Source organism: Hyperoodon ampullatus (genome assembly GCF_949752795.1).
Source record: "Hyperoodon ampullatus genome assembly, chromosome: 1".
Classification (NCBI taxonomy): domain Eukaryota; kingdom Metazoa; phylum Chordata; class Mammalia; order Artiodactyla; family Ziphiidae; genus Hyperoodon; species Hyperoodon ampullatus.
This window is the reverse complement of record NC_136914.1, coordinates 214,102,426-214,125,820: the sequence shown is the minus strand read 5'-3', so window position 1 is coordinate 214,125,820 and position 23,395 is coordinate 214,102,426. Positions and strand designations below refer to the sequence as shown.

The following is a 23,395-nucleotide window of genomic DNA, read 5'->3' as shown; positions in this document are numbered from 1 at the left end:
TTATCAATCAATATGGGAATCTCCTCAAGGTAAGCAGATCACAGCTGTCTTGAAAAAGATGTAATAAACTAATTCACATTACAGTGGGTTTTCATAAAGATTTAATATGCTACCTTTTCCATGGGTTAATCCAAAGAGCATAAATGAATTTCTAATGATGTAACTTTCAGCATTAGTGACAGTCTACTGCGAGATAAATTTTTGACACTGTTCTACAATCCAAAGTGGAATTATACTCATCCCTCTTAAATTTATACCTCCATCCTCATAATCTCTCTTGAATTCCAGACTCAAAATGAAACCACCTACATGACATTTCCACTTGGATGTCTCATAATCATCTCAAACTTAACATGTCCAAAACTAAAATCTTGATTTTTTTCCCTCCCAAATCTGCTCCTTCACCAGTGTTTACCATCTCAGTAAATGGCACTTCCATTTACCCAGTTGCTCAGGGCAAAGATCTTGGAGCTATTCTTGAGTTCTCTTTTTCTCCCACACCCATATCCAACAAATCCTGGACTGACATTCATTACGTATGCAGGAATACAGCCTTTCCAACTGTTAAAACATGGAAATGCTTCACTGATTGTTAAGCAGATGCTGCTGCAGGTACCAGGCCTTCCCCTTCCCAGTTCCCCTGACCCCTCTGAGATAATCCAGACTCTCCCAAAAGACAACTAAAGGGGTAATGCCTGGCACAGCATGGCTCATCCAGGATCCTGCCCCAGTCCTAAAGTCAGTTGATGCTGTTTTGACTGGTTGGTGTCTAAGTGTCTGTACCTTACCAATTATAAACATTTTTAAATTCGATCACCTCTACCAGGCTCTAAACATTGATCCTTCCCTTTCCAACTACCATCCTAGTACAAGCCACCATCCAATCTCACCTGGACTACGGCAATAGTCTCCAAACTGGTCTCCTTATTTCCATTCTTGCTCCGTTCCTATCACATTCAACTCTCCACAATGCAACCAGAATGATTAAAAATATAAATTTCCCTACTCAAAATCTTTCAATGATTTCCCATCACACTAAAAATAAAAATCCTTAACATGGCCCACAACTCTTACATGACTGGCCTCAGTATTCACTTACTGCATGAATGAATGAATGAATGAATGAAAATAACCTTAGAGCCATAAAAGATTAAGAGCAAGAGCTATGAAGTCAAACCTCGCTTTCCAACTTATTAGCTATGAAACCTTGGACGAATTAACTTCTCTAAACTTCAGTTTAATCATAGAGATTATATGTAGAAGAACATAGGATTCTGTGAAAATAAAATAAGATTGAATGAGATTGTACTTAATATTAAATACTATAATGAAACCTTCATAATAGTAACGTTATTACTATTATGAAGTCCATCCTCTCATTTTAATATACAAGGAAACTAAGTATAATTAAGTCGACAGGCGAAATATGTCAATGAAGCCTAGCATTATTAGGTATAGTAAATATACATGCCAAAAGAAAACAGTAAAATTAGAACTAAAAATTTCTATAATCAGAGATAAATACAATTGAGAAATAATTGCAAAGGACAAAACCTAGAATAAAGAAAGTACTACAAAGTTTTGAAAGTTTCTCCAAAGCAATTCCAGAACTACTGAATTATAGTCTTTCTTCTTTCCCAAAGTAGGCTATTTTGCACTGGAAAAGTTTTTCTAAGGGACTCTATCTCTGTTTTGATACTGGAAATCAGTACAAAAATTTTATTTGCTTTATACAAATTAATTTTATAAAATAACTTTTCTTCCATAAAGACGGATAGAAGTTTAAAGTCTTCAAGTGAGTTTAACAGCAATTCCCTGAATAGTACCTCTAGTGTAGTATATCAGCTAGATTTCTCTGGTTGTAAGCCACAGAAACTACTTTTGGCTAGGTTAAGGAAAAATGGGTATTTGTTGAAAAAACATGGGGAAATTCAAAGAATTTTTAAAAAGAGGCTGAAAAACCAAGCTTAAAATAGACAGGTATCTGGATTTATCATCCCATCAAGACTACTCTCAATGAGTGAAAGGCAATTTCCCACAAAGAAACTGGATTGCTAATAGGAAAGGAAAAGAATGCTGAGAAGGAAGATTTGAAGAGAGGTACATGTAACTTACTGTAATCACTCCAGAAATAGTCTTATGATCATATTGAATCTGAAGTTCTCCACAATAAAAGGCAAAATGAGATAACATCATTGCAAGAGTCCTATCTTCTAACATCATCAGAAAATTTTGATTTTGTTTCAGTTTCCAAAGTATTCTAAACATTTTCTAGGCTCATAAAACCAATCTCCAAAGGACAGTTATCAATTTTAGCGTATTTTAAATGTCCACGGCTGTTCTGACAATATCCTAATTTTACAGAACAATGAATTTGTGAGTGGTAATCACTACACCAGATCTGTTCCAAGAATACTTGGTTCTCACAGTTTAGGTCAATGATGTGATTACAGTATGGAAAGGAACTGCCCTTCTGTTAGAAAAGATCAGTGCTTTCCAATTACTACTTTTGAGTTGTGAAAGGCTTGAAAACAAAGCTTTATGGACTGGTTCTGATTAGTTAAAAATGACAAATACAGAGATAGCTGGGATTGAAAGCAGGATTTGTTTATCCCACCTATCTAAGTCAGAGGCAATAAAGTAAGTGGTTGTAAATATTTCAACATTAGGTAACCTTCCACAAGGAAGGAACCTATGTCTAGCACAGAATATTCTGTGAATTTTGTTGTAACCCACAGCCCTTTGTTCTATTCTCTCTCTCTACACTTCCTTCCCTCATGATCTCATCTGATCTCATGGCTTTAAGTATCATCAACCATTTCCAATTTAACATTTTTAAGCCAATCAGCCCCAAACAGTACAGACCTCTCTCCACTAAACTCCAACTGCCTTTTCAACATCTCCTCGTAGATGTCTAAAAGACATCTCAAACGTAACATACCAAATTCAAACTGATCTTCCTCCTAAAATCTTCCTCATGTCAACTGATGACAACTCTATCTTACTCTAAGGTCAAAAAAATCTTCAAGTCATCCTTGACTTTTTTCTTTCTCCCATCCCCCATATCCAATGCATCAACAAATCCTATTAACCCTGTTTTAAAATCACATTCAGTATTAAGCAATTCTTACCTTTCTTACTGTCTGCCCACACTACTATCATTTCTCATCTAGATTCTAATTATAGTAGTAGTCTCTTAACTGGTACTCTGCTTTCGTAGTCTATTCTCAATATAGAAGTCAACAGGAACCTCTTAAAACTAAGTCAGATTATATCAATCGTCTGCTCAAAATTCTACAATGGCTCCCCATTTAACTTAGGGTAAAAGTCAAAATCCTTCCAATGGCCTACAACACTAAGGCTTAGCTCATCTAGCTCCATTCCTCACAAACCTCCATCACTCCAGCACCTTACCTCCATATCCCCGATCATCTCCTTGCTCTGAAACTTCTCTGAGCTCACATCCAACAACCTGCCCCTCAGTCATTCAATTCCAGGCACACTGGCCTTTTGCTGGCCCTCACACACACCAGGCATGTTCCTGCCTTAGGGCCTTTGCCAATGGCTACTCCCTCTGCCTGAAATGCCCTTCTCCTAAATATCTATAGAGCTAACTCCCTCACCTGCTTCAAGTCTTTACTCAAATGTCACCTTCTCAATAGGCCTAACCTGATCATTTTATTTAAAATTGTAACTCCCATCCCTAGACCTATCTATCCCTCCTTCTCAGCTCCACCTTATTTTTCCATTACACTTATCCCTTTCTAAAATATTATATGTATAATATATATGTTATGTTGATTATCTATGGTCTGTCTCTCTTAGCTTGAACGTAAGATCCACAGGATCTTTACTTTCTTTGTTCTGTGATGTATTCAAAGGTCCTAGAATAGTACCTAGCACTTGGAAGAAGCTCTAAAATTTTTGTTTCATAAAATGAACAAAAATAAATGAATGAATTAGTAAATAAAGCTTGTTATATATACATCCTCAATACTATTTTTATTTTTAAACAACTTTTCAAGTAGCTGAGGAATAAAAACTTATTTTATTGGCTCTTGCAAAAAGTTGGATTTGCTGTTTTTGCTGGGCGGGGAAAATGAACAAAAAAAGAAGAATTTAATCTAGCACATTAGCTGTTGCTTGTCTCTCCACAAAGTTAAATAGAGAGATCACGTTCATTATTATTAAATTTCTAAAGGGAAACGTTAAGCTATGCTGTGGATTTCTTTAAAGCAACCTATAGTCTCGTGTACTTATACACACTATCCTAAAGTAACTAATTCTGTCTTAATACGTTATGTGACTAACCCAGAAAAAAAATAATGTATGATAAAATATTCATGGATCTGAGCTAAAAGATTTTATATTTTTCTAAAACAAACAAAATCATCAAGTTTTTACAACTTGAATAATGCCATGGAATCTAAGTGTGTGCTCTGGTAGTCAATACTGCCACCCAATGGCAAATGCTAAAATCTAAAACCAAAGGACTGAAAGAAAATAACTGACCAGATGCTCAAATTCAAATGTTTCCCTCAATATTTAAAATTATGCTTTACATATCAAGTAAATTGCATAAGTTATTGGAGTACTAGTGTTCTAAAACATCTATACCTGAATGTCCACATATCACTAAACCAGCAACTAATACATTTCTAATTCATTCATTCAACAACAACAACAACAAAATTTGAGCGCCTACTATACAACAGGCACTACAGAAGATGCTGTTGGTATAAAGGTGATCAAAACATAGTCGTTCTTAACTTCATGGAGTTTGTATTCCAGTAGGAAAGATAATAAAGAATCACACAAACATAAATGTGATAAAAGCTATAAGTTTAAAAGATAGGGTCCTATGAAAGCACGTGGGGGGATGTGACCCAGTCTTAGAATGTTAAGGGGTGAGGGTGTTGTAGGGGGAAGTGCAGAAATAAGAAAGGCCTTGAAATATTTAGGGACAAAGAACATTCAAGGAACTGAGATAAATCCAAAGTGTAACTTTCAATAAAGAATCGGAAACACTATAAAAAACTATCAAATTACCTGATTTACATATTAAGATACTGTCTTTTAATCAATCATCTAAAGGCTGAAAACAACCAACTTCAATCCTTACATGAGAACAGTGTCTGAACCACACTGAAAAGGAACACTGAATATCTATAAACAATATCCTGGGGCTTCCCTGGTGGCACAGTGGTTGAGAGTCCGCCTGCCGATGCAGGGGACACGGGTTCATGCCCCGGTCCGGGAAGATCCCACATGCTGCGGAGCAGCTGGGCCCATGAGCCATGGCCGCTGAGCCTGCGCGTCCAGAGCCCGTGCTCCGCAGCAGGAGAGGCCCCAACAGTGAGAGGCCCGCAGATCGCAAAAAAAAAAAAAAAAAAAAAAGAATATCCTGAAGACATGTAAAAGGACTGAACGATAGGATTGAACAGGGCATTCTGGAATAGGAAAGGACCGGGGACAAATTTTAAATGGCTAAGCAACGGTCTTGTATATAAAACCTGGTAACCTGTTTTTCTTCTCTATAAAACAGGTGGAAAATGTTTTGTTGTAATAGATTAAGAAAAGAATTGTACCCTGAAGGCTGCTCATTTATCTTTTCAACCTGTCTACTCCTACCATCTATTCCACATTGCAAAGTTTTTCTGAGTAGGCATGAGAGAGCTATTCAGCCCATTCCTTGTCAATTATGGCAACAATCTACACTTCAAAATACTTTATTTGGATTTTTTAATTTATTTAGAAGATTCCAATCATTTGAACCCCCTTCCTAGTTTGGGAAAATCTCTCACTGTGTCAATTTTGCTCAGAAACAGAATCCTTTCCCACTACACAATTCAGAAAAGTTAAATTCTCTACTTCTATATCTCAAGGCAGCAATTGAGAAAAGTTAAATTCTCTATTTCTATATCTCAAGGCAGCCAAGCAAGGTATGGATAAGACCTAAGTTTAGCCAAGTAGATTTTACTAAGCAGGCCTTCAAATCTTCAAAAGTGATACAAAGATGTGGGGAGAATTTAGAATTTTTTCTACCCAAGCCTGTAGCATACAGTATCCACAGTAAAGACACCAGTGGTGGTACCCCAGGGTCCAGTGGCAGTAACAGGAATATCCTGTGGCTTCATCTTTGCTGGGAACCAACCCACCTAGCCTTCTGTTACACCTAACCCTTTCTAACCAAGGTTTTTCCAGCCTTCCCATCTCCTTTGTGAGCTACCCAATATCCTTTTGTATTAGTCAGATTACAGGTTTAGAGAACAAAAAATAAGTTGCTTAAAAAAACTAAAAGTTAATTCCTCTCTCATAAAACATTCCAGAGGCAAATGGGCAAGTGCTACTGCTTACTACAGTTACTGCCATTTACCAGCCATTGGAAAAGATCTCAACGATGCAAAATTCCCACACAGCACTTCCACTCATATCCTACTTACCTAAACGTAGCACAATAACCATACTAGATACAAGGAAGGCAGAAAAATGTGGTATGTAGCTGAAGACCATGTGCTGAGCTAAAAACTCAGTCAATTCTATCACTAAAAAGAAGGGAAGAATGAATGCTGGGAGATAGTGGTCCCTGAAATACTTTCCAATAACTGCCTTTTCTGCTCAGATAAGCCAGTACTGTTTCTGTTGCTTACAATCAAATCAAAGGCTTATAGTGGTTCCGACTTTTTAAAGTTATGTAAGAGAGAAACCTGGAGCCACTGTGATTAGGGAGTTGACGGGGGTCAGGGGGTGGGAACACACCGTATCTAAGAGTCTGCTTTGAAAATTAATGTTCTACTGTATTATTTACATATGAACATAAATCCAATTTATTATATCTTGATTTTCATGCCTTTTAAAAATTCCTCAGGACTTCCCTGGTGGTCCAGTAGTTGAGAATTCACTCTTCCACTGGAGGGGGCACAGGTTCAATCCCTGATAGGGGAACTAGGATCCTGCGTGCCACGTGGTGTGGCCAAAAAAAAAAAAAATCCTCATCTATCCCAATGTTTGGAAGCCATCTTAAAAGAATAAATGCTCTTCAAATTTGTCTTTTTCCCTCTTGTGACTTATTATGTCTTAAGTTTTATTAAGTGAAAGATGTCACAGAAGCAGATGAATCCGCACAGGTCTCTACCCTTTAAGTAATCTATTTGACATGTATATATCATTGTCTTTGAAAACTATACATTATAACAAAATTAAACATTATACAAAATTAAACATTATTAAACAAAATTAAACATTATACAATAAACTTGTATGCTTTTCAAAATGTTGCACTAGCATTTTCCATATTCTTTACTATTTACTATATTCTTTACTATTTCAGGTTGTTACAAGTGCTTTCCACAGAAAAAGGGGGACAGCTGACTTTAATGGTGCCATCTAGTCTTAAAATATACTCCTACTGCCTAAAACAGTAAAAAGGTGAAAGCAGATGGTTAAGGAAGAAAGACTTAGATGAGAAAGCTAAGGGGGAAAAAAGTATAGTAATGGCTAAGCAAAACTCTTAGGAGATGCTACATAGAAAAACTAAATTTGGAAAACAAGGAGGTGTGAAGCCTAGGTGGGACAAGCACTAGAGAAATGTGAGGAAGGGATTCAAGACTTAACAAAAATCTAGGCTTTTCCTCTGGATTCTCTTAATAAAATCTCAGTTTCTAAAAAACATTTATTTTCTTTTTATATACTAGCACAGAACCAGAGTAAGTAAAATTAACCAACATAAATGGATAAAATATAATGAAGATAGCAACAATCTGTTATTCTTAACCCAAAGAATCCAGTTCCAAATAACACATTACAAAAAAACTGCCAGACTCTGAATCTCATAAAGATTGCCTCCTCAGCTCTCATTTCAAATATCTCCAGATCTTTGATCATTCCTCAGATGCCCTAGAAACAAATCTCTCTCTCCGTTTCCCCTCAATGGTTTCTTCTCCCATTCCATATATCTAAAATTAAAACCCAGTGATATAGTCAACAATCCCACCTACTTTAAGCTATGCTTCCTTAGATATAGAATCAGGAGTCAGTTTGGAGGCTCAAAGAAACCAATCTGCACATCATCTGTCTTGAAACACGCACAATATCCATTTCACCAAACACAACCCATAAAACATTCATATCAATTCAGAGATGAATTATTTAATTACAAAGAATTAATAGTGGTATAAAAATGTATCTGATTTCTACATATTTTATAATAAAGCACTTTAACATTATTCTAACTTTTTAAAATATATGTGTACATGCATATATGTGTATGTGTTTATATATATATATATATATATATATAAACTTATTCATATTATCACTTTGCTTTAAAAGTAAACAAACCCAGCATTTGCTTCCCCGTTTTCATTTGCTTATACACATTTAAGAGCCAGGAATTTTTATGATTTCAGGCACTCCTGACAAGAATAATAAAATGTGAAATGCTGATAAACAAAAGCCAGAGAAACAAAAGATAATATTTTCAACCAGATACATATTACAAAACCTCCAGAAAATAAAGCATTTTAAAGAACTACTAAAAGGAAGTAAAGAGCAAAAAAGGACAGAGCTGTTCATAGAGAATATTATACAAATATATCCCTCTTTTGCTTTCAAGACTGTTAAAATGAGATGGGGACTAATAGCAGATGAAGACCAGTCAGAAAAACACCAAGCATATAAGCTATACTTCTATTTCTCAGGCCTTAATTTAAATATATTCTTGGTGTACTATTCTCTCCATAAAAAAGGACGTTATTTTAGTTTCAAGACTGCAATGGAAAAAAAAAGATACCTCAAGGCACTTTTTAAGGGAAGAAAGGTCATGATTTATTAAAATAGCCACTCAACAAAATATATGCCTTATATGTATAATTAAAAACACTGAGAAGGGCTTCCCTGGTGGCGCAGTGGTTGAGAGTCCGCCTACCGGTGCAGGGGACACGGGTTCGTGCCCCGGTCTGGGAGGATCCCACATGCCACACGGAGCGGCTGGGCCCGTGGGCCCGTGGGCCATGGCCGCTGAGCCTGCGCGTCCGGAGCCTCTGCCCCGCGGCGGGAGGGGCCACAGCGGTGGGAGACCCGCGTACCACAAAAAAAAAAAACACACTGAGAAATTTGTATCTGTCATAATCATAGTACGAAATCAAATTCAATTCAAGAAGAAATCACTGGATTTGAGGATATGGGGAGGGGGAGGGGTAAGTTGTGACAAAGCGAAAGAGAGGCATGGACATATATACACTACCAAACGTAAGGTAGATAGATAGTGGGAAGCAGCCGCAGAGCACAGGGAGATCAGCTCGGTGCTTTGTGACTGCCTGGAGGGGTGGGATAGGGAGGGTGGGAGGAAAATTTAAGAAAAGAAAAGAAAAAAAAAAAAAGAAAGAAATCACTGGTATTTCATATGGTTGGAGCAACTAATTTTTTAATGAAATAACATGGGTTTAAAATGGGCATAATTTACAGAAAGCCTAAAATAATTCCTCTAAATAAGTACTCAGCACACTTAGTAACATTTTTTCAAACCTGTCTCAAGAATGTTGAATATGAAACCATTCTCTTTGGTTTTTACTTTTAGACAGCTCTGGTAGGAACTATTGCTACTACTGTTACACTGTTTTATAATAACACATGATCATGTAACTTTCGATTATGTATTTCTTGAGTCAAAGTTCCCCCATCAACAACATTAATACATTGGCACAAAGTAAGCTCTCAATATGTAAATATAATCTGCACAAAGCAAGTTCTGGGTGGGTAAGTATATAGATAACTAGGACCTATCTCTTCATTAAATTCCACAATGACAAGATTTATGATTTTATACCCAAATACTTAAGTAAGTTAAAACTCTTCAATGCAGCCTAAAATTAATCTTTAATAATATTTATAAAAATTGTTTAGAAATTCTTCCCCAATTCTTCTCATTGCTTTTGCAATAAGCAGCTGTAAAACTTCTAAACTTTTAAAAATACTCTATGTTCTTTTAAAACATAGCCACAAGAGGTCAGTCTTTCCCAAGAAACAAGTTTAATATAGTCCAGTACCTTCCCAGATGAGCATCTATTTTTGCAATATACTATTTATATTACCCATTATAAATCAAATTTGAATGTACCACGTGTTAATTTCAGCCACGTCACCAAATCTTTGGGAACTCAACAAAAAATTAAAGAAGATCATAATGATCACATGTCTACAATTTAAAGAGTTTCATATATAACTTCACTTGATTCTCAAAATAGCATGTAGACAAAATCTTTACTGATTTTATTTGTGAAGAAGCAAGCTATTAAGAAGTTGACTGTTACTGAAATTCTAAAAATAAAACAAATACATGAGATTTGGGTGTGTAAACTACAGCAAAACAAATGAGTGTAGAATTTGTATTAATATATTAGATACATAAATCAATGTTTCAAAAGCCACTTACCTTGCCAACTATCATTGCAGACGCACAGCTTTTCACCTGTTAGGTCACAGTAACCATGATCTGGACTGCCGCAATTGGCTTTACAGTAAGGAATGTCACAAGCTTCACCCTTCCAGTATTTATCACACTCACAATATACTCTACTTGGAACAGAGACACTAGTTGTACACTTCCCATGACCAGAGCAATTGTTAGGACAAGAATTGATTCTGTAAAATATAATTCATATATATTCAAATTCAAGACAACTGAAAAAGAACTTTGGCTGATATTTTGTTAACTTTATAGTTTTTATGTTGTGTCTACGTGCCTCATTTAACGCAATTTTACAATGCGACTTCAATTCTTTACTCTGTACCTTTTAAACCCCAAAGCAATTCGGTTACACATATTTGCAATTGGCCTCAGTTCATTCAATGAGTTTACTCTGCTACCAAGACTACATACTCAACATCTGCAGGATCTATACAGTTCCAAGCACACTGTTTTGTAAAGACTTAAGTACTCAACTGCTTTGAATATATATTTCACAGAAAAAAATTAAATTCATGAATACCTGAAACAATATGAGAAGCCAAGATTTAAACTGGTTATATAATACTTAAACAGCATGCTATCACCTATACACTGTTATGGAAGTAAAAGGATATTTACCAAGTTTTATTTTAAAGCTCTCTAACTGATTATATTCTACTATATATTTATTCTCCCTTGTGTAAATTCTTGATATAAATAAATCCTATAATAAACTGCTGATTCAAGGATATTTAGAATATTTTATTCCTCGTGAAAAATTCTCTGGTATCATTCTCTACGTTCCTGAAGAAAACAAACAAAAAAATGTATCAAGTTCCTCTGTGGCCATTCCTAATGAAAGCAACTGAAAGTATCTCTGGCTAATTCACTTCACCCTTGGACTTCCAGATATAAAAATGTATACAGAGTCTACACAATAGATGCTCAATAAATACTATTTTTTAATTTTAGAGAAGACAGTGGTATATAGCCACTCACCTTATCTCCTAAGCCTCAATTTCCTCATGTGTAAAATGGGAAAAATACCCATTTGACAGAACTGATGAGAAGAGAATTAAAGAATATAATATATATAAAGCATCCAGTACAGTCTTTGGAACACAGAAGGACTATGAAAACTCAGCTCTCATTCACTCTCCAAATTAGGTATAAAATACCTTGGGGCACAGTAGGGCAGATGAGGGCTCCCTGCAATCCTACACATCTGTTATTACCAGTAAAGTTTGTATAATATGTTTACTTAATCGTTTTCCAAAAATTTTTAATTTTGTAATTAATTTTTAACCAAACTTAACTTGTTACCATAGTGTCCTGAGACTAAGAAACTATCCTATACAAGCTTGGACAGTATTTTGGGATATTATTAAAATTTTATGTTACTTAGGAAGAGATGCTATATATTTTGGAATTTAACACGCTAGCCTGCTCCTGGTATATAAGACATTTATAAAAACAAACAATAAACTCTTTAATGTCAAATTATAAGAATCGTTACAATATGAATTTTTTTGAAAAAATACTTACGAGTAAAAAATGTTGAAGCCAGTTAGATTATATGCAGCATCACTAAAAAAATGTAACAGTGCATAGCCAGACGTTGTAACAACTTCAGGCACAGTTTCATTTCCCCTTATTTCAGGGACTATCAAACCACTGTAAGAGAGCAAAATTGAACACTCTGTATATTAATGTACATATGACAGTTAATCACACAAAATTTACTCAAAATATTCTTGTCAGAATCACTAGGTATCTATGTTAGAATGGGCAACTAGAAGAATAAATCTAAAATGAGTTCCTAGCCATTTCTCACCAATTAGCTCTGCTACTGCTGCCAACAGACTAACATCTACTCTCATGCCACCATACTCCTTTTTCTCTTCTCACCATTTGGACTGCTATGTCCCATCTCTCCCTTTTGTCCTGCCATCCATTCTGTCATAATACTATAGGGTGATCATTAACTTAAGTCATATGTAAACCTTCATTTAAAGCCACCTTGGAGAAGATTTAATATAGTTAAAATATCCATACTACCCAAAGCAATCTACAGATTCAATGCAATCCTTACCAAAATACCCATGACATTTTTCACAGAACTAGAACAAATAATCCTAAAATTTGTATGGAACCACAAAAGACCCTGAATAGCCAAAGCAACCTTGAGAAAAAAGAACAAAGCCAGAGGTATCACCCTCCCTGACTTCAGACTATACTACAAAGCTACAGTAATCAAAACAGTAAGAGTACTAGCACAAAAACAGACACATAGATCAATGGAACAGAACAGAGGGATGAGAAATAAAGCCATGCACTTATGGTCAATTAATCTATGACAAAGGAGGCAAGAATATACAATGGAGAACAGCTAGACTCTTCAACAAATGGTGCTGAGAAAACTGGACAGCTCCATGTAAAACAATGAGATTAGAACATGCCTTCACACCATACACAAAAATAAACTCAAAATGGATTAAAGACCTAAATGTAAGACCACAAACCATACAACTCCTGGAAGAAAACATAGGCAGAACATTCTTTGACATAAGCTGTAGCATTATTTTTTTGGATCTTGTCTCCTCAAGCAAGGGAGACAAAAGCAAAACTAAACAAATCGGACCTAATCAAACTTAAAAGCTTTGGCACAGCAAAGGAAACGATCAACAAAATGAAAAGACAACCTTGCTGTATGGGAGGAGATATTTGCAAATGATATGTCTGATAAGGGGTTAATGTCCAAAATATATACAGAGCTCATACAACTCAACATCAAAAAACAAAACAAACAAACAAAGAAAAACCCTTGTTTAAAAAATGGGCAGAAGGGGCTTCCCTGGTGGCACAGTGGTTGAGAGTCCACCTGCCGATGCAGGGGACATGGGTTCGTGCCCCGGTCAGGGAAGATCCCACATGCCGCAGAGCGGCTGGACCCGTGAGCCATGGCCGCTGAGCCTGCGCGTCCGGAGCCTGTGCTCCACAACGGGACAGGCCACAACAGTGAGAGGCCCGTGTACCAAAAAAAAAAAAAAAAAAAAAAATGGGCAGAAGACATGAACAGACATTTTTCCAAAGAAGACATACAGATGGCCAACAGGCACGTGAAAAGATGCTCAACATCACTAATTATTAGGGAAATGCAAACCAAAACCACAATAAGACATCAACCTCCACCTGTCAGAATGGCCGTCATCAAAAAGACAACATAATGAGGGAGGGAGATGCATGAGGGAAGGGATGTGGGAACAGATGTATATGTATGACTGATTCACTTTGTTATAAAGCAGAAACTAATAATAAAAAAATAAATAAATTAAAAAAAAGGGAGCACATTATAGCACCTCAGTTCCAAAAAAAAAAAAAAAAGAATGTATAGATGTGTATAACTGAGTCATTTTGCTGTACAGCAGAAATTAACATAACATTGTAAATCAACTATACTTCAATAAAAAAATAAATTTTTAAAAAATGAACAACAACAACAAAAAAAGACAACATAATGAATGTTGGGGAGGATGTGAAGAAAAGGGAACCCTAGTGCATTCTTGATGGGAATATAAAGTGGTGCAGCCACTATGGAAAACAGTACAGAGGTTTCTCAAAAAATTAAAAACAGAACTACCATATGATCTAGCAATTCTACTCCTGGGTATATATCCAAAGAAAATGAAAACACTAATTCAAAAAGATATATGCACCCCAATGTTCTTAGCAGCATTATTTACAAAGCCAAGATACGGAAGCAACCTAAGTGTCCACCAAGAAATGAATGGATAAAGAAGATATGGTACACACACACACACACACACACACACACACAAATGGAATATTTCTCAGCCATAAAAAGAATGAAATTTTGCCATGTGCAGCAACATGGATGGACCTGGGGGGTATTACGCTTAGTGAATTAAGTCAGACAGAGAAAGACATATACTATATGTTTTCACTTACATGTGGAATCTAAAAAATAAAACCAAAAAATGAATATAACAAAACAGAAACAGAGTCACAGATACAGGGAACAAACTAGTGGTTACCAGTGGGGAGAGGGGTGGCGGAGGGAACAAGATAGGGGAAGAGGATCAAGAGGTACAAAGTACTAGGTATAAGTAAGTAAGATACAAGGATGTAATTATAGCACAGAGAATATAGCCAATATTTCATAACTTTAAATGGAGTATAATCTATATAAAAATATCAAATCACTATGTTGTACACCTGAAACTACTATAATATTGTAAATCAACTATACTTCAATTAAATAAATAAAATAAAATAAAATAAAACCACCTTGGTACTCTAACAAGTGACCTTATAGCCTTACTTTTCCCCACAAGTTGCAAATTCTCATGAAGCTAGATAGAACATTCCACATCAGCTAAGTGACTACAATGCTACTCTAGTTAAAGTTGTACATTTCCAATACACTAATCTAAGTATTTTAGGTCATCTTAAAATACACACTTTTTATATTTCTTTAGAATTTTGCATACTTATGCAAATTACATTAATATATAATTATTCCAAAAGACAATATTACTCATACACACACAAAAGAAAATGAAGTTTATGGGGAGAAATATAAATGTATAAAAGCAGGAGTTCTAAATTAATAACTGGTACTCCCCCCTCCCCTTTTTTTTTTTTTTTTTTTTGCAGTACGCAGGCCTCTCACTGTTGTGGCCTCTCCCGCTGCGGAGCACAGGCTCCAGACGCGCAGGCTCAGCGGCCATGGCTCACAGGCCCAGCCGCTCCACGGCATGTGGGATCTTCCCGGACCGGGGCACGAACCCGTGTCTCCTGCATCGGCAGGCGGACTCTCAACCACTGCACCACCAGGGAAGCCCTACTTCTCCCTTTTTAACCCTACTTGTTCATGGGGGAAAATTATGTATCTTCATTTATTTATACATACTATCCTCTCTAAATCTATGAAAGCATAAAATCTGAGAAAGAAAAGAAGCTGCTAACAACAAATTACATTACTCAAAATAGTCAATGCCTTTAGACACTGTTAAACTTATGTTTAGGCACCACCAGGAACTGAATTCCCTCATTCAAATCATATTTGACAGAACAAAATGAAATATTATAGTCAAATAATTTATTTTGTAAACACATTTCGAAAAGCAAACAAATTAAAAAGTAATCAATGCTTGATGTTGTAATAATTATTATAACATCGACTAGCTTATGTTTGTGAAAGAACAAAAGATTTTAAAAGAAGGCTGTCAACACAATTAAAATTCTGTAAGACCAGTTTTAGTTTCACATATATATTCTTCATTGCAGTGAGATTATATCAAATGATTACATTACTAAAAATAATATTCCCAGATGTTTATAACACATATGATTAATCCCTCTGAAACAGATGAAAAGAGCAGATTTGTTTGCTTGGTTGTTTGTTTATAAGTGTTTTGAAAACAGTAAATGAAAGAGGACTCACACTTCTCACATAACATACCAATTTGGACCAACCAACCCTCCCACTGAAATCAACTAGAAAAAATGACAGTTAAAAAAAATCAGCCTGAAGGTACTGGGAGAACTAAGAAAAGGGTAAGCCCACGAATTGGAGCCATTTCTCCTTATGGGCATTCACTGATTTCAAAGTTGGAGGTGAGGTCTGAAGGGCTAAGAAACTGGGCTGTTTTACATAGCTAGGAAACCAAAAAGTAGAACACAGGGCCCTCACTTTGACCTGAGACCCCAAAAACTAGATGTAAAAGTGAACTAGTAGAAGACAGGCCCTTCAGGGGACTGAACTTCAGTTTGGGTGTGAATTACCTCAACACCTGAATTAGAATTCAGTTGATTGTGGATTTCTAGTGTCCCCAGGCACTCTTTGGGAATATAATAACTTTCTAGGCCTCAAATTATCACTACCTATGACTTTACAAACATGGTGTCCAGCACATGATCATCTAGCACACAATAAAAAATAGCAGGTCTGGGCTTCCCTGTTGGCGCAGTGGTTGAGAGTCCGCCCGCCGATGAAGGGGACACAGGTTCGTGCCCCGGTCCGGGAAGATCCCACATGCCGCGGAGCGGCTGGGCCCGTGAGCCATGGCCGCTGAGCCTGCGCGTCTGGAGCCTGTGCTCCGCAACGGGAGAGGCCACAGCAGTGAGAGGCTCGCATACCACAAAAAAAAAAAAAAAAAAAAAAATAGCAGGTCTCCATTCCAATCCATTCTCCATATTCTAAAAAGTCTTTCCTACAGAATAAAGTCCAATTTCTTTAGTGCGGTAACAAGAAAGCAACACTACAGTGATTACAGTATTATAAAATCAGGCTCATATTCTGACTCTATCACCAACCAGTTAAGCAACTTTGGGCCACTCACAGCATCTCTCTGTGCCTTAATTCTCCATTTACAAAATGGCAATAATAATACCTACCTAAAAGGTTATTGTGAGGATTAAATGACTTGATACATATAAAGAACTCTTGCACACTGCCCCTCACATAGTAAGTATTCAGTAGATGTTCCTAATTACCATTTATTGGGTAATCTGGCACCTACCTATCCCTTCACATTTCCTATGATCAAGTTACTCATAACTACTTACTACTGACGCAAAATATAATGTTCTTCAGTGTGTACACGCCTTTGTACGTATGTTTTTCTCTACCTAGAATGTCCTATCTGACCCCCACACTTTGTCTATCATTCTTCTACTCATGATGAAACTCACCATGACGAATTCATTACTTCTGAAATCATATAGCACTCTTTTCATAACCTGATTGTAACACCTATTGTGCTGTATAAAAAATCTGTTTACATACCACCACCAGTGCCCAACTACTGTGTGGTGATGTAGCCTCCAAATCCTTGGAATTTCCCAAGTGATAGGAATGTCTCTGTTATTCATGGTGGACTCAGAGTTTATGCTAATGAGGTGACTCAGGATGGGAGCTGGCCACACCAGAAAAACCAACCATGTGATTGGCTGGGGCTTTAAGCCACAAGAGATCAATCTGACTTCCAGAGTCAGAATGGGGCTAAAGATTGCATTCAACCTTATGGCCAATGATTAGATCAATAATACCTACAAAAGGAAACCCCCAAAAAACTCTGTACACCTGTAAATCAGGTGAGCATCCCAAGTGGCAATACACACTGATATGTTGGGGGGGTAACATATGTCCTGAGGACACAGCTTTGAGATGCTCCCAGATCTCACCCTATGTGTCTCTTCATTTGACTGGTCCTGATTTTTATCCTTTATAATAAAACTATAATCATAAGTATAGTGCTTTCCTGAGTTCTGTGAGTTATTCTAGCAAATTATTGAACCTGAGGGGGCCACGGGCACCTCTAAATATGTAGCCAGCGGGTCAGAAGTGCAGGTGGCCTGGAGACCCCTGAACTTGCAGCTGTTATCTGAAGTGAGGGCAGCTTTGTGAAGGACTGTGCACTTAACCTATAAAGTTGGGTGCAACTTCAGGTAGCTGGTGTCTGCAATGGCCTGTATCTTACTCCTTACTGCATCCTCCAGGCTTATGACAGTCTCTTGAATTGAGGAGGTTATCAAACGTTTGTTGAATAATAAATTCTTATACAGCTGGAATAATTCAAACATTTAGATTCTGAATTCTTAGTAAAATGAAGTACAAACAGTATAGGCTTTTAAGTCCGGAGACTGTCAAGTCCTAATCCTGGCTCTACCATCTATTAGAAGTAAAACTTTATTTCTCTGAGTCTCAATTTTCTCAACAATAAATGAGGGATTATAGTACTTCTTCCACAATATCCTAACAAGGACTGATGACATTTAAACTGCCTAGTACAGTGTTTACAATCAAGTGGATATTCAATAAACATGAGTTTTCCATCTCTCTCAGAATAGTTAACAGGAATACTTGCTGATGAAAAGTGACTGGTTCCACCTTCACAGTCATATACTAAATCCCATCCTGCTAATTATCTTACAAAAGCTTCCTTTAGTATCAAGAAATGGCTGGTAAGAGTGTTAATGAATCACTGTTAATTAATGCAGTCATCACAACTACTAGAAAAACAAATGAAAAGGCACACATCTAAATGATGGTCAGTCAATAATGTCATAAAAATAGAGGAATGATAACGGTTATATCTAAATTGCTAAAAATAAGTGTTTGAACCTAGTATCTTATCTAATTGTTGCAATAAATTATCTTACAACATAATTATTCACAAGGCTCTGCTCCATTTTCTATCTATTGGTGTTAGATGAAGGGTTACTCCAGAATACCCTTTCTATAATTTTCAAACAACTCAAAAATTAAGTTCTACAAGTATCTTGAGCAATAGCAATATCACAGAATAAGCATCTAAGTTCTCAAGGAGTCATTTTCAAACAGTCATTCGGAAATACAGCCCTTACGTGTTTGTCCAAAAAAATAATAGTTTACATTCCTGTTAAAACAGTTTACAACATAAATAGTAAAAAGAAAAATAAAATCAAAAATGTTGAAGGGAAGAATAAGCTTTTATCCATATTTAAATTTTTAACAATGACAGGACATATAAGAGATACTGTGTAAGTAACAAAAGTAAGGAATAATGTAATGAATAACTGGTCAACAATCATGTTAGTTAAATTGTACACTAAATCTACACTATATGCTCAAAAATTTTTCTATCTAATATATTCTCTCCTGTTCATAAAACATTTCATAATAATTTGTACATACATAATAAAGAGTTTTAAACTGATACTGAAAATGCTGTGACTTTAAAATTTTTAAATTAAATCTTACTACCTGACTAACAATAAAATATTTGGAAACAACCAAAATTCCCCAACTGTGAGAACTGATAGAAACACCTTCTTTATTAAACCACTACATAAAGCATAACTTAACCTGTTTTTACAGAATTTAAAATTTTATAATTTCTCTAAAATAAAAAGATAACTATAAAATATATATCTATTAATTCCTTTGTCAGCTAGAACTCACATTAATCTATCCAAATACAGATAGTTCTGAAAACAGATTCAATTCACTTTAAAAGAATGAACTATGTACAGCAAGAATAAGGGATATTTATTAATAAATCTACATTTCTGAAACAGTAACTACTTATCTCTGTTACATCAATGTTTACATTATTATATATACCCCTAAGTTGACAGCCACAGTATCATCATAGTCTTACACCATCTTTGAAGTTTAGCCATCAACGCCTATGCTAAATTTATTTTTGCAGTAAAGATGAGTATATATTTAAAATTAATAAATTATACGGTTACTTTTCTACAACTGACTATAAATTCATCAATTAAACGTAACTACTCACCTAAGTACAGCTATTAAAGGTGCATATATTGAATCTCCATCATAAACATACATATGATCCCAGCTACATTCTGTAGCAAAATGATTGAATCTTAATCGTAACACTGCATTTGGACTGAAAAAAAATTAAAATATTTTAAAATTAATATGTAATATGTAAAGCACGGTCTAAAGAAATCTTAGAGTATTTTATTAAAAATCTATTTACAGATAATTTAGCTATAAATCCATATATCATCAGTATAAAAGATTGATAACCAGTCATATCTAATTTGTAAAAATGATATACAACTCTAAAATCTATTAACCAGCCATATGTATCATCCTTTTCTAAAAATTTAGTCAAGAGGAAATGTTCTATGTCTTATAAAAATTTAGTCAACAGGAAATGTTCTATGTCTTGACTAAGGTGGAGGTACATAAATTGTATACATTACTGAAACCTTATTGAACTGTACACTTAATATGGGTGTATTTCATTGTATGAAAATTGTACTTGAATAAAGTTGATTTTTAAATTCAACACTCAAGACTGTTCTTATTTCTATGAACTCTTAACTAGAGGCACTAATAAGGTCTTCAAATTTTAATCAAAAGGTCTCAATACGATATACTGTTATTTGTTAACAAATAAATGAGACCACAGGTACACAGGGAATTAATAACCTTGAAGTTTTAAAAAACCTTTAAAGTAACAAAAATAAAAACCCAGTTTTCCAAATACACTCTTTAAAATCATAAAATAGTTCAAAAACAACTCATATGATTTATGATCCATTCATAATATGTTTAAATAGATAAATTCAGTCTCAAGCCCTAATTACTGAAAAATGCCTCTAAAAGGACAATTAACTCTCTCTTTTACAAAATGTTCTTTTTTTAAAACCCTTAGAACTAAAATGCTGAATAGTATGAACCAATGGCATAATTCAGCATGGAATATTTTTATACTTTCTATGCAGTCTTCAAATTCCATAACAAGCGATTTAAAAAAAAACAAAAATGCATACTTGACTTAATGCCATAGTAACATAACTTAAAAATAAATATATGTAAAAATCAAACTATTATCACAAGTAAAAGGGTATTATAATTTACATTAAACATTGTATCTAAAATTTATCAATCTCATTTTAAAACATCATGAATAATGTTTTCCAATAATAAGCAACAGAATAAACTATATAGCTATGAAGTTGTTAATATTTTAATGCTTTAACACTGATATAATCACCTTCTTTATCATTTCAGAATAAATAATTTAATGCAAACTGTATACTTACTAGCCTTCAATTAGCCATGTACATTTAGTTTTATACTTATAGTTAATTGGACCATCTGTTAAATATCCAGAAGGTTCTGTTAACCTAGAAAACAAAATCATGAAAATGATTACCTTAAAGTAACTTTAAGACACACAGTAGCATAAAAAATTTAAAAAGACACTAAACCAAACTTCCAAAGAGGAGAATTTATTTACAACTTAAGAAAATTTTCAGATTGCCATAGATCATCTCTCTAAATCTCAAAGAAAACTTATTTTGAATTTCTTTAAATTTTTATGTATTATGATTCTTTCATTTTACAAAGTGGAAAAACACATTGAAAGACAATATTATACAGATGGGTTCGATGCTGATGCAAAATAGACTGTTAAACTTACTCTGCACAAAAATTAGATGGATGCAAAAGAAAGAAGATCAAATGCACTTTGAAAGATGCAGATCTACGGAGTAGAGAAATAGTATATGTACCTAGCACTTTCGGAGGTTACATTGTTAGCTATGTTTGCTTTTCATGCAGCAAGACTGCTGAAGTAGCTGTCACCAGACTTTATTGAGTTCAGCTACCTGTTTTTAGAATCATTTTCTTTCGTCAACTTTATATCTAGTCCAAGAACTCAGTCAATTTTAAAAATAGGGTAAATCAAGGGTTTTGTAATTATCCTCTATTTTAAACACAAAAAAGAAAAAGATATTTAGAAAAGTTTCAAATTTTCAGAATTTTAAAATATTTAAACAATAACCCAGTTCTACTCCATTTTGTTCTCCTTAGCTCCAGCCCAATTATATTTTATCAACAAAAGACAATATTTTAAATAACTAAGGTATCTTCCCATTTAGCCTTTATGTAGTTATGTAGACATACACACACACACATACACGCACGCGTGCACAGGCACATACACACACACACACACACACAATGGCTTATTAGTCTTTATATATCCCCATATACATACACACATATATTCATACATACATACATGTATACACAGATATCAGGGTAATTATCTAGTTTTAGACAAAATTAAATTTTCCTTATAGCACAGAGTCTCAAAAACATTAAAGGAAAAGAGTTTCACTTGCCTAAATCAGGGATAACAGAAAGGTCAATTAACGTAAATGTTATTTGAAAGTCTTTCGTAATCCCTGCAAATTAGTTTGGGTTTTAAAAAGGGCTAATTCATGATTGGAAAAGTTTTTAAACATTCCAATGTTCTCAAAGTAATATAATAATAAATTAAGCATTTTACAGTATCAGGTATTACTGTAAGCTCATAATGTGTTACCTCACTTAAAAATCTCAAAAGCCCCACAAGATAGTAATTATTAATCCCATATTACAGATGAGAAAACTGAAGCACATTTTAAATAACAAGTTAAATAGCTTGTCCTCATTTTTCACTTCCAATAATAGCTCCAGATGAGCTAATTCAGACAAACCTCCACTGAAGATAACTTAAAAAGCTAAAGAACAATTTTAAAATCTTATAAGTAACAAAATGGTAAGACCTACTAAGCCAAGATCCAGAAGTTGCCAATTCTTTAAAGAGGAACCAGGCATCCACAGCTACTTCTGTTATGGAGAATTTTATCTATTTATTAGAGACGGCCAAAAGGCTGAGAGTACTTTTGACAGCCTCAAGGAAGAAGGGGGACAAAAGCTGGACGCAACAACCTACAAAAGGTAGGGGCTCAAATAAACAACACGGCACTCTGAACTGGGACACAAAGATTTTCTATAAGGGTAAAGGTGTACCAGAAACCAGCCATTACGTGGACTGCAACCCAGCTACAAGTCATCAGGATGACAGAAAACCCCAAGACCTACCACTGGCTTAAGGTGATACTAGAACTAATATGCCAAGGCTCCTAACGGAAGATACAAAAATATTCTCTGAAGAAACATAACATTATCCTAGTCCTCAAATTATTTCTACCAATAATTTTTCAAATAAGATGTCTACTATGATCAAAGATAATAAGACATAAAGATAGATGACAACAAAACAAGAACCAACAGAATATCTTCAGGAAGAGACCTGAAGATATTCCAATTGTGGCTATTATCAGATGTGCCCTATAAAACAAATATGAAGTACTAAGTTCAAAAAGACAAAAGACACGATTTAAAATTTCGGCAGTTAACTGAAAACTGTAAAAAGTAACAGTATATTTGAAAAAATAATGGAAATTCTAATACTGAAAACTACATTAATCAAAATTAAGAATTCGATGGACGGGTTTAACAACACATTAAACACAGCTAAAAGAGGATGAGAGATCTAGAAGACAGGTCCATAAAAAATATCCAAACTACAGCAGGATGATTGAGGGTTCAACCCATTGGTTGTGGGT

General features: G+C 35.0%; 1 protein-coding gene across 1 annotated transcript in view; it reads right to left on the bottom strand.

Moving 5' to 3' along the window:
* ATRNL1 (attractin like 1) overlaps nucleotides 1-23,395 on the bottom strand; it is a gene marked incomplete at both ends in the record, with an annotated part of 692,251 nt that overhangs the window by 644,095 nt on the left and 24,761 nt on the right. Inside the window, 4 exons of the mRNA XM_079717281.1 lie at nucleotides 10,433-10,641; nucleotides 11,993-12,121; nucleotides 19,756-19,869; nucleotides 21,038-21,121. Of these exons, the coding sequence (XP_079573407.1) occupies nucleotides 10,433-10,641; nucleotides 11,993-12,121; nucleotides 19,756-19,869; nucleotides 21,038-21,121 (536 nt within the window). The remainder of the gene's footprint in view (nucleotides 1-10,432; nucleotides 10,642-11,992; nucleotides 12,122-19,755; nucleotides 19,870-21,037; nucleotides 21,122-23,395) is intronic.